Here is a 12,974-nt window from a genome sequence, read left to right as displayed (position 1 = left end):
ATCTTGGTTGTAGTTTTTTCCCTTTGATCGCTTTACATATGTCCTGCCACTCCCTTCTGGGTTGCAGAGTTTCTGGTGAAAGATAAGCTGTTCATCTTATGGGGCTTTCCTTGTATGTCATTTGTTGTTTTTCCCTTGCTGGTTTTGATAATTTTTCTTTGTATTTAATTTTCGATAGTTTGATTAATTTGTGTCTTGTCGTGTTTCTCCTTGGGTTTATCCTGTTTGGGACTCTCTGTGCTTCCTGGACTTGATTAACTATTTCCTTTCCCGTATTAGGGAAGTTTTCAACTACAATGTCTTCACGTATTTTCTCAGTCCCTCTCTTTTTCTCTTCTTCTCCTGGGACTCCTATAATTCGAATGTTGGTGTGTTTAATGTTGTTCCAGAGGTCTCTGAGACTGTCCTCAATTCTTTTCATTCTTTTTCTTTATTCTGCTGTGCAGTAATTATTTTCACTATTTTATCTTCCAGGTCACTTATCCATTCTTCTGCCTCTGTTATCCTGCTATTGATTCCTTCAAGAGAAAGTTTAATTTCACTTATTGTGTTGTTCATCATTGTTTGTTTGCTCTTTAGTTCTTCTGGGTCCTTCTTAAACGTTTCTTGTATTTTCTCCATTCTATTTCCAAGATATTGGATCATATTTACTATCATTACTCTGAATTCTTTTTCAGGTAGACTGCCTATTTCCTCTTCATTTGTTAGGTCTGGTGGGGTTTTACCTCGCTTCTTCATCTGCTGTGTGTTTCTCTGTTTTCTCATTTTGTTTAACTTACTGTGTTTGGGGTCTCCTTTTTGCAGGCTGCAGGTTCGTAGTTCCCGTTGTTTTTGGTGTCTGCTCCCAGTGGGTAAGGTTGGTTTAGTAGGTTGTGTAGGCTTCCTGGTGGAGGGGACTAATGCCTGTGTTCTGGTGGATGAGGCTGGATCTTGTCTTTCTGGTGGACAGGTGTTTTGGGGTGTCTGTGACCTTATTATGATTATAGGTATCCTCTCTGGTAATGGGTGGGGTTGTGTTCCTGTCTTGCCAGTTGTTTGGCATAGGGTGTCCAGCACTGGAGCTTGCTGGTCATGAGTGAAGGTGGGTGTTGGTGTTGAGATGGAGATCTCTGGTAGATTTTCGCCGTTTGATATTACGTGGAGCTGGGAGGTCTCTGGTGGACCAATGTACTGAACTCGGCTCTGACACCCAGCCAGAGCACCGAGAGCCTGTCTTCCACACAGCTCAGAATAAAAGGGAGAAAAAAGGAAAGAAAGAAAGAAGAGAGCAACCAAACCAAAAAACACATCCAGCAATAATAACAAGTGCTAAGAACTATACTAAAAAAATTTTTTTTAAAAAAGGGACAGAAAGAACCCTAGGACAAATGGTAAGAGCAAAGCTGTACAGAGAAAATCACACACAAAAGCATACACATACACACTCACAGAAGGAGAAAAAGGAAAAAAAAAATATATATATATATATATATATATATATATATATATATATATATAGTTGCTCCCAAAGTCCACCGTCTCTATTTGGGATGATTCGTTGTCTATTCACATATTCCACAGATGCAGGGTACATCAAGTTGATTGTGGACATTTAATCCGCTGCTCCTGAGGCTGCTGGGAGAGATTTCTCTTTCTCTTCTTTGTTCGCACAGCTCCTGGGGGTCAGCTGTGGATTTGGCCCCGCCTCTGCGTGTTGGTCGCCTGAGGGCGTGTGTTCTTCACTCAGACAGGAAGGGGTTAAAGGAGCAGGTGATTCGGGTGCTCTGGCTCACTCAGGCCGGGGGGAGGGAGGGGTACGGATTTCGGGGCGAGCCTGTGGCGGAAGCAGCTGGCGTGATGTTGCACCAGCCTGAGGCACGCCGTGCGTTCTCCCGGGGAAGTTGTCCCTGGATCCCGGGACCCTGGCAGTGGCGGGCTGCACAGGCTCCCGGGAGGGGAGGTGTGGAGAGTGACCTGTGCTCGCACACAGGCTTCTTGGTGGCTGCAGCAGCAGCCTTAGCGTTTCATGCCCGGCTCTGGAGTCTGCGCTGATAGCCGCAGCTTGTGCCCGTCTCTGGAGCTCCTGTAAGCGGTGCTCTGAATCCCTTCTCCTCACGCACCGTGAAACATATAGGCAAGTAAAACTCTTGCTTCTTTGCAGCTCCAGACATTTTCCCAGACTCCCTCCCGGCTAGCTGTGGTGCACTAGCCTCCTTCAGGCTGTGTTCACGCAGCCAACCCCAGTCCTCTCCCTGGGCCCCGACCTCCAAAGCTGGAGCCTCAGCTCCCAGCCCCCGCCCACCCCGGCGGGTAAGCAGACAAGCCTCTCAGGCTGGTGAGTGCTGGTCGGCACCGATCCTCTGTGCGGGAACCTCTCCTCTTTGCCGGAACCTCTCCTCTTTGCTGTCCGCACCCCTGTTGCTGCGCTCTCCTCCGTGGCTCCGAAGCTCCTCCCCACCACCCCACTCTGCTCTCTGCCCGCGAAGGGGCTTCCTAGTGTGTGGAAACCTTTCCTCTTTCACACCTCCCTCCCACTGGTGCAGGTCCCGTCCCTAACCTTTTGTCTCTGTTTTTTTCTTTTGCCCTACCCAGGTACGTGGGGGGTTTCTTGCCTTTTGGGAGGTCTGAGGTCTTCTGCCAGTGTTCAGTAGGTGTTCTGTAGGAGTTGTTCCACGTGTAGATGTATTTCTTATGTATCTGTGAGGAGGAAGGTAATCTCTACTTACTCTTTCGCCATCTTGAAGTTCTTCTCCATTTTTGTATGTCTCAAAATTTGTTTTATTTACCTTTTGATTTCTTCTTTGGTCCATTGGTTGGTCTGGAGTGTGTTGTTTAATTTCCATGTATTTGAAAAATTTCTGGCTTTCTAACAGTTATTGATTTCTGCCTTCATAACATGGTGTTTGTAAAAGATGCTTGATAAAATTTGTCTTCTTGAATTTGTTGAGACTTATTTTGTGGCCTACCATATGATCAATCCTAGAAAAATTTTCTCTGTACTTGAGAAGAATGTGTATTCTGTTGCTGTTGGATGGAATGTTCTATATGTGTCTGTTTTATCCATTTAGTTTATAGTGTTATTTAAATCCACTGTTTCCTGATTGATTCTCTGTCTGGATGATCTGTCCGTTGCTGAGAGTGGGATATTAAAGTAAACTGGTGTTATTATATTGCTATTTCTCATTTTATTTATGTTAGTATTTGCTTTATATATTTAGGTGCTCCAGTGTTGGGTGCTAAAACATTTATAATTGTCATATCTTCTTGATTAATTGACCCCGTTTTCATTATATAATGACCTTCTTTGTCTCTCATGACTATATTTAGCTTAAAGTCTACTTTGTCTGATATTTGTATAGCTATCCCTGCTTTCTTTCAGTTACCACTTGCTTGGAATATCTATCACTTCATCCTATATGTGTCCTTTAAACTAAAGTTGAATCTCTTGTAGACAGCATGCCATTGGGATCTTGTTTTTTATCCTTTCAGCCATTCTGTCTTTTGATTGGAGAATTTAATCCATTTATGTTTAAAGTAATTTTTGATAGGTATTGCCATTTTGTTCTATTGAATTCTTCAGCCATTGTATTCTTCAGCTCTAAGATTTCTTTTTTTTTTTGATAGTTTCCTTCTTTCTTGAACTTTTTGTTTTGTTTGTGTAGTGTTTTCGTAATTTTCTTTAGATGTCTATGTGTTCTTGTAGTTCACTGAAGTTCTTTAAGAGGATTATTCTGAATTCTCTCTCAGACAGCTTATAGACCTCTGTTACATTAGGGTCAGTTATTGGAGCTTTATTAGTTTCTTTGGGTGGTGTCATGTTATGTTTACCTATTTTCTTCGTGATCCTTGATTCCTTGCATTGTTTAAACAGTTTCCTCCAGACTTTACACGTTCACTTCTGTAGGGAAAGACCTTCACCAGTCATGATTGCTTGAGGCTACTGGACAGGTCAGCTGGTAGCCTTCACAGTCAGCAGGGCTTGCTGTTGGGGTCTCTAGTTAGATGAGGCCATTGCTTGTGCTCTGAGGTTGGGGGGATGCCACTGGCTGGGCTCCACAGTTGGGTAGGCCTATTGGCTGGGCTCCATGTTCAAGCAGGACCACTGGGTAACCATCTCCCTGTTTGGGTGGGGCTACTGGTTTTGTTCAGCAGTCAGATGGGGCTTCTGCAATCACCTCCAGTTGGGTAAAGTCCCAGGCTGTGTTCACTGCTAGGGTGGTGCCACTGGTTGGATTCCATGATTGAGCAGGGCTGTGGGTTGGGTTTAGCAATCACCCCTTGTTGTGTGGAGTCTCAGACTGTGCTCCACGACCAAGTGGTACCGCTGGCTGGATTTTATGTTTAAGTAGCGCCCCAGGCAGGACGTATTGGTTCGACGTGGCCTTAGGCTGTGCTCTGCGATTAGGTGGGGCCGCAGACTGTGCCCTGAAGTTGAGCAGGGCTGCATTCTGGTGTTCCTGATCAGTAGACTGTGCTCTGCCGCTAGGCTGAGCTTCCTTGTTGGGTGGGATCACAGGCTATGCTTCTTGGTTGGGCAGGATTACTGGCTGGGCTTCCTGCCTGGGCAAGGCCGCAGACTGTGTTCAGCAATTGGGCAGGGCCGTAGACTGGGCTTCTCTGCTTATCAGGGTTGTAAGGCTGGGATCCATGGCTGAGTGGGATTGTAGGGTGGGCTCTCCCTCTCTAGCAGTCCCATAGGCTGGGTTCCCTTGTCACCCAGGGTCACTGTTCCAGCTCTCTGGCTTTGCAGGGCCAGTGGCTATTCTCACCAGTTGGGCAGGGCTGCTGGTTTGGCTGCCTGACCAAGTGGGGCTATACGATGGGCTTGTGGCTGCTCTAGTTCCCTGGCCAGGCTTCCTGGAAGGAGAGACTGGAGGCTATGCTCAGCACTTGGGTAAGGCTGAGTATTTGCTTGCCTTCATGGGCTGGATGGTAGAACAGGCTCCATTTCCAGTCTGGCCCATTGATTGTGGGTCCAAATCAGGTAGAACTACCAACTGAGCTCCCTAGCCAGAAGGGGCCACTGGCTCAGCTCTGCAGATGGCCAGAGTTGCTGGCTGGGATCTTTGCTCAGGCACTGATATGAGCAGGAATGCCGTTTTCCAGAGCCTGAGCAGTGTTTGCTGTAAGCTCCGCCCCCCTTCTCCATCTCTCTCTGATCCCCAGTAGTCAAGCCTAGCAGATTCCTCTGATGATCTCCATGAGGCAAGACCTGAGTGGGCCTCCTGGAAGTGTCCCATATGCTGGTTGTCCACCTCGGGCTCTCTTTTCCCATTATGGAATCCATATTCCCACTTCTCCCCACAGGGAGGAGGGTGATGTGGTCAGGGTATATCCAGTTCTCTCACCCTTCTAATATGCTCCTTCTCAGTCTCTGTTGTCCAGCAGGGTGCTTCAGCCTTACCCTCAGGTTCTAACATCTTCACAATGGAGTCTTTTCTGTGCATAGTTGCTAGGTGGTCTTCTTGTGAGGGAGACTGAAGTTGGGAATGATCTATGTGACCATCTTGATGACATCACTCTCCTCTTCATGCTTGACTTCAAGTAGATTATATATTCCTTAACGTATTGATAAATTATGTCTTATAATTTTGCCTCTCTGGTGCTTAGCTCCATACTGGGAATGTGGCAGGTGAACAATAGATGTGTGGTAGTTCTGTGATTAAACCCTGTGAGAAAATAAAGCATTATAGTATAAATTGCTGCTCCTCCATGCACACCTGCATTTGCAATATGTATTTTTTTCCTCCAGAGTTTCTGTTGTCAGTAGCTCATAGTTATTGATTCATACTGTTTATTGGTAGTAACTCTGTGGGCTGCTTTGCTGCAGGGATAATTTGATTAGAGGTACTGCTGTTTGACACCATTCAGGAAAATGTTACACTATAAATGGTATTGGATTTGTCACAGAGTGACATTGAAGAGAAACCAGGGATAGGCAAACTAATAACATGCTAGCCTTGTTATTAAAATTGGGCCTTTTGGCATTTTTGTCCACCATTTTTTACTGATATCACTGCCTTCCTAAGAGATAAACCATGTGACCAATTTGATGACTTTTATTTGGCAAGGGCAGAAACTAATGCCAGATAAACAAGGTCATAGTAAGCTGATGTAGAGCCCGTGCTTCCAGAATACTGTGTCTCTGTCCTCTGAGGTTAGATATCCGTTTTATTTAGGTAAGGGGGTAAGATTGGAATGCACTGGAATGAAATGCTCATGTTGACAACATAAGTTTTAATGGAACTTGAATCTGACTGTGTGTGTGTGTGCTGTGTTTTTTACAGGGAATCATCATCAAAGGACCTACCAGAGACCACAGGAAAACATGGGGAGAAGTAAGTTTCTCTTTACTTTTAAATAACTTAGATTCTCTCCACATTAATCCACTATATCCAGGAAATTAGATTTGCAACTCAAAGCTTGTATTTTGTTGTTTTTTTTTTGTTCTTTTTTGGTTTTTTTTGTGGACACCTAAATCATATTTCTGGTTAGTGTTAGAAAGGTTTCGTTTGAAGCAGGGCTGTGCAGAAAAAGACCAACAGATCACATGTTGCTCACTGGAAAGGGTCTTTTGTTTCCCCTGCTCTTTTCTGGACATCTTCCAGTACAGGGAGAGAAGGCTCAAACTTGATATTATATAAACCTGCCCTAATCCCAGCTTCTTTACAACTCTTAGCAAAGTAACCCATATGCTGCTAATGGTTTCTGAGCCTTGCTGATAATAACATAAACAAAAATATGATTGTACTGTGCAACCAGTGATAATAGTAAAAAATTCATCTGTGAGGTTGACTTATAAATGGCTTTGGTTGCCCCTAAAATGTTTAAGCCTGGCATTAAGAAGCATTAGATGAATTCTTTTTATTTTTCCTTTCTCATAAGGCTGTTATATGGGCAGTGAACAATAGACAAATTTAAGGTCATTTCTTTCTTAAGTTGTTAATAACCAGCCACTGCAGTGATTTCATAAATAATTCTAATCAATGTAGACCATAAAAATCTGATGCTATAAAGGACCTCAGAGGAAGACTTGGTATTGGGGAAGTATAATGAGAAGAGTACTGGACATAGGTCAAAGACCTGAATTCAAGTTCTACCTCTACTGTCTTGATCAAATCCTACTGTTCCCCTAAACTTGTTTGTTCATCTCTGAGGTGGGATTAAAAACATTCTGCACTATTAGCCTCAGGAGATTGTGGTTGTCATAATGTGATAATATATATGAAAGCATGTTGAGAACTCTGAAGTATAATGGAAGAGTGCAGTGATGTGCTCGTTGCTGTCCTTACTGTATATCTTCATTGGTTATGTCTTTCAGTAGTTAAAATGAAGTTATTTGATCAGATGCCTCTGTAGGCAGCAGGGCTGGGACCAGGGTTGTGCAAGTGACAGAGAGTGCTTCCTTATGTTTATGCTCTAGGCATCTTTCTCGCCCCATGTCAGTATGGGCCCTGGTAGGCAGCCCTAAGGATTATAGATAGAAAATATCTTCCTGAACCTTGATGAGCCAGCTTTTGTGTGTTTTCTCCAGTGCTTTCCTGGGTACTCTGGTTCTTTCCCAACCTTCACAAAAGATACCAATCTCTGAAAGTTTAGAAATTTTTAAAAAATGACTAAATAAAAAAAACTGGTCAAAGTTCTGGGACTAATCCATACCACATCCTAACTCCAAGTCAGCTGTCAACAGAACCTTCCAGAGTGACTCATCATGGTTTGATCCTCACTTTCTCCAAGCTTCAAGTGAATTTGGAGAATGTTGTGATGATTGGATTTCATCATGGCCATATGGTGAAGAAAGCTGCACTGAGACAGGGCAACATATTACTTCTTGTTTTCATTCTTCCTTTTCACAATGGTCATCAGGTTATTAGCAGGGAGATCATTCGGTGCTTGCTTTAAAAGGCGCCCCACCAAGTATTTGTTTAAATGGTCAGGTAATTAATAGAGTTCTTGCTAAAGGACAGGGCATGGTACTGTAATCTGCAAAGATGGGCATGTTTCCAACCTGGAGATGAGATAAGGGAAGTGCTTCAAAAGAAATACTACTTTTACAAACACATGGAAGTGTGTAATAGCAGCATTTTGACTGTGTTAAGCACTTTAAAAACATCCTTAAAATCCTGAATCTCAAAGAATCTGTCCTTTACACTCTAAGCTTTACTTAGTTTGTCTGATTATACTTGTTAATTGATGAAAAAAAGGATGCTTAGTGAAAAAAAAGGTGCTTCTGTGGGCTCTTTTTTTCCTTTTCTGGCAGTGTACAATGGAGTTTTTAGTAGATTTGGCAAAGATTCTCACAAACATAGCTCAATGTGTCATACAAAGGGACAGCAGAGGAAAATATCACAAAGACATGGCACTAGCCTCATTAATTAAGGAGCCATGAAAACAAAGAACACAGCTGGGAAACCATACAGTGTAGATGAAAAATTAAAATGAAATTGAGGTGAATTTCTTTTAGTATTCTTTGATACTGGATGAAGAAATTATTTATAAATATGTTAGAGGAATCATTCTTTTATTTATGTGATATGAAAAAATTCATAAACAAATTCTTACAAATTGTGTCCTTGGTATGTGGCATTGAAATCCCATTTGCTATATAGGGATTTAGTATTTAGCTAGAATTTAGTATTTAGGACTTTTATGAATATATAATTATTTTGATATTAACAAGTATCTGTAGAGCATTTCATAACTCGTACATATTTCTCCTTCATTATCTTATTTGAGTTGTAAGAGAACCCTATAATGTAAATAGGTATTATTACCTTCATTTTATATATTATAAAACTGAGGGTCATGAGAGAAAGTCTTATCTAAAGTCCACAGTTTATAAATGAAGAGTCAGAAGACAAACGTGGGTTTCCTTATGTCATATCCAGTTTTTATTTTCTTCCAACAAATTGTATTCTGAACACCCTAGTCATCAGCAGTGTATAAAGTTGATTAAAAACTTAGGAGCTATCTGATGCTGTGAAAGGTATGGAAGAAAATATTTTCTTAGAACTACGATGATATTCATATGTTTCTCACAGCATGGGGGGAGTGGGCAGATAGGAAAAGAGAAATGGCTCAGTGTTCATCAACATTTATGGTAACAGCTACAACACATGTGTCAGTTAGTAGAGTGCCTCAAATATCAAAATCCTCTGAGCAGGGCTTCCCTGGTGACGCAGTGGTTGAGAGTCTGCCTGCCGATGCAGGGGACACGGGCTCGTTCCCCAGTCCAGGAAGATCCCACATGCCGTGGGGCGGCTGGGCCCGTGAGCCATGGCCGCTGAGCCTGCGCTCTGCAACGGGAGAGGCCACAACAGTGAGAGGCCCGCGTACTGCAAAAAAAAAAAAAAAAAAAAATCCTCTGAGCAGCGGTGGTCCGTGGCTGCAGTAATTCAAAGGCAGCAGCAGTAATTGGCAGTCACCAAGCTAGATAACAGGATAATTCAACTCAGAAGCTTGCTGTACACAGCCCACAGTGGGAGGTGCCCAAAGTAAGGGGCCTAAGATACCACTTCTGTGGTGAAAGTCAACCTTCTTGATTGATAGGTTTTTATATTTGTGGTTCTTCATAACACAAAGAATAAAATACAGCATGGAATACCAGAACAGCATGTAGACGACAAGGGGAGATGCTGTTACAAAAAAACAATAGCATGTATAAATAAAACTATGTGTAAGATTTTAGTAGAGAATTAGCATTTTCACAAAGAAGAGAATGTAATGATTTTGCAAATATGTATATATAGGCTTACCAAATATCATGTACATAATACTAGAGAGTATATATCAATAATCGTCTTCAGATGGAAAGTAAAACTTTATCCTACCTTCTCATCCCCGCCCCTACCCCTACCCTCCCCGCCCCGAATAACTGGTACATTCATGATAAAATGACAAAAGTCTCAGTATTCCACAAAGCAATTTCTTGGGAGATGTCTTGCTAAAAAATTTGGGGGTTGTTGTTTTTGTTACAATCTTTGAGTAGAATTTGACTTTGAATCACACCTATTTTCCATCTGATTTTTTTCTGTCAGAACACACTTTCTGCATATTTTAAGTGCTATAGCAGCAATTTATGGTATTTATTACTCTAATATGCAGTTATGATGGCTAATTTCACTGTCTTTACCTTAATAACAAAGCTTCTGGAAGAAATTCATCATGTTTCCTCAATAATAGCAAACCACAAGATGTTCCTACTCGTCTTTTACAAAATAGGAAAAATATTTAGCCATGAATCTTCAAACTGATTAATTTTGCTTTGTTGTGTAGAAAACAATATCTGGAATAGCTGAATGATAGCAGGCAGACAGGTCTTATTTGTGAAGAATAATTAACATAAAAATATAAAAGATACCTTAGCATTTTTTCTGTTTCTCCTCTTTCAGTATTTAATCTTTGGAGATAGCTTTTACCTAGCCTAGTAGGTAACCCTAGGTCTATAAATTCTTAATCTGCAAAGTCAGTTTCCATCTTCATTTTCCATGCTTAATGGTAACATGCCCTTGATGTCCTAGTATACATGAATATATTGTTGTGCTGTAGAGAAACAGAGACAGTGCTACCAGTTACACTCTTTTTATTATTATTAAAACATAGCAGCATCATTCCTTTGGGTCACTGGATGTACTTGGCTCCTTTAGTTCAAAGAACCCAAACATGTCCCCTCCACTTATTAAGACTTAATGGAAGGAAAGATGGTTTATAGCTACCACAGTAAATTTCTAAGCTCTTTGAGTCACTGGTGAACTACTGTTCAGTTGAGGCCAATCCTAAACTTTCATTCTGAGCATACAGCTCCATGTTTTCAAACAGGGAATGAGTGAGTGTTCAAACTGACAAGCCTTGTAAAGTGACTGTCTCGTAATGTAGTGCCGAATTTTATTTGACAGCTCCCAGTTTACAGTTCAAGTGAAGGCACACATTTAAAGACAGTTATTTCATTTTCTGGCCTATATTAAATCTGAGAGTCTTTCTATTATGGTAGCATATTCATGCCTCTGCAGTTCAGATGATGTCACCAATTTATCGTAAACCCTTGTCTAGCTTCATAATTTTATAACAGTAAAACAAATCTGCTTGGGGTTGACAACAGCCATTATTTTTTCCTGGCAAGTTTTTTCCATCAGAAAAAAAATGAGCTTACTATTTAAGGGTCAGGCTGCTTTTTTTTTTTTTTTAAACTCATTATAGTGCTTGATGCTTTTTGTCTTTGATGGAATCCTCTTTGCCTTTTACCTATTCAAGAAGAAAATAACTTTGGTACGTAAGTTTAGAATGGTTTCTCAACCTTAGCACTATTGACATTTTTTTAAAAAAATTGAGGCAAAACACATAATGTAGGCAAAACAATTCACATAACATAGAATTGACCATTTTAAAGTGTGCAGTTTAGTGGCATTTGTACAGTCACAGTGTTGTACAACTATCTTGTACCAAAACATTTCCATCACCTCCAAGGGAGACCCTCTACCCATTAAACAGTCTCTGTTTCTCCCTTCCCAGGCCCTGGCAACCTGTGATCTGATTTCTAGCTCTATGGATTTACCTATCCTGGATATTTCATTTAAATGGAATAATACAATATGTGCCCTTTTGTTGTGTCTGGCTTTTTTCACGTAGCATAATGGTTTTTAGGTTTATCCATGTTGTATTAGTACCTTATTCCTTTTTATGGCTGAATAATATCCCATTGTGTGAATATACTACAATGTGATTAGTCATTCATCAGTTGGTGGACGTTTGTGTTGTTTCCACCCTTTGGCTATTCTAAATAGTGCTACCGTGAACCTCGATGTACAAGTTTTTGTTTGAGTATCTGTTCTCAGTTCTTTGGGGCATACATGTAGGAGTGACTATTGACATTTGGGGCCAGGTCAGTCTTTGTTGTGGGGCATCTCCCCACTACATGCCAGTGGCACCTACCCCCCAAGTTGTGAGAATCAAAAATGTATCCAGACACTGCCAAATGTTCCCTGGGGTGCGATATCTCCCAAGATTGAAAACCACTGATTTAGAATAAAGGGAAGGAAATCTTTAGAGATAAGCCATAATTAACATATTATGATTTTCATAGAAGTAATTCCGGTCTAAAGGAGAGCACTAGAGTTGGCCCTCTGTGTCTGCAGGTATCCACAGGTTCCACATACATGGATTCAACCAACCATGGATCAAAAATATTGGAAAAAAGTAAAAATTTCAGAAAGTTCAAAAAAGTGAAACTTGAATTTGCTGCATGCCTGCAACTATTTACATAGAATTTACATTATGTTTCCAACTATTTATGTATCACATTGTATTAGTTATTATAAGTAATGTAGAGATGATTTATAGTATATGAGAGGATGTGCATAGGTTATATGCAAATACTATGCCATTTCACATAAGGGACTTGAGCATCTGCAGAATTTGGTATCCATAGGGGGTTCTGGAATGAATCCCCCATGGCTACCGAGGGACAAATGCATATGGTTGTCAACAGAAATAATCAATAAACTGATCTATGATAGGAATAGAAAGAAGTTTTATTTGAGCCAAACTAAGAACTGTAGCCCAGTAGACAGCAGCTCAGGTAACTCTGAGGAACTAGTCTGAAGAAGCATGGTTTTCAGCACAGTTTTATATCTTGTCAGAACAAAGAACATCAAAGAAGTCAGGGATCCATTCCTTCAAGATTTCAAAACAACAGCCACAACAAATCAGCATATACACAGGGACTCAGTATGGCCTTGGCACCTGGGAAGGGAGTCCTATCACTGAAAGCATACCAGCATTGGCGACCCAGGAAGGGAGGCATTTCACCTTTATTTTTAACATGGACATTTTTTACTTCTGGCCAGTGCACCCTTTTCTTTAAGGATTAAGGCAGCTGTACAATGCATGTTTGATAGGCCACAAACAGGCTGTTTTAGTTAGCATAAACTTCGAGTTAAATCATATATAAGCCAGAATGACTTTCCCATACCGCAGTATGTGAAATTTTCTTTCATTAT

At 41.2% G+C, this 12,974-nt stretch overlaps 1 protein-coding gene across 5 annotated transcripts in view; it reads left to right on the top strand.

Annotated features, from left to right (window-relative positions):
- Positions 1 to 12,974, top strand: part of PRRG1 (proline rich and Gla domain 1) — a 135,261-nt gene that overhangs the window by 62,790 nt on the left and 59,497 nt on the right. For all 5 annotated transcript variants that reach the window (XM_060137801.1, XM_060137803.1, XM_060137805.1 and 2 more), the window contains one exon: positions 6,267 to 6,317. In XM_060137801.1, coding sequence (XP_059993784.1) covers positions 6,308 to 6,317 — 10 coding nt within the window. In that variant the 5' untranslated portion in view covers positions 6,267 to 6,307. The remainder of the gene's footprint in view (positions 1 to 6,266; positions 6,318 to 12,974) is intronic.

This window comes from Lagenorhynchus albirostris, chromosome X, assembly GCF_949774975.1.
Source record: "Lagenorhynchus albirostris chromosome X, mLagAlb1.1, whole genome shotgun sequence".
Lineage (NCBI taxonomy): Eukaryota > Metazoa > Chordata > Mammalia > Artiodactyla > Delphinidae > Lagenorhynchus > Lagenorhynchus albirostris.
The sequence above is the reverse complement of the archived record's forward strand: the minus strand, read 5'-3'. Positions and strand labels throughout refer to the sequence as shown.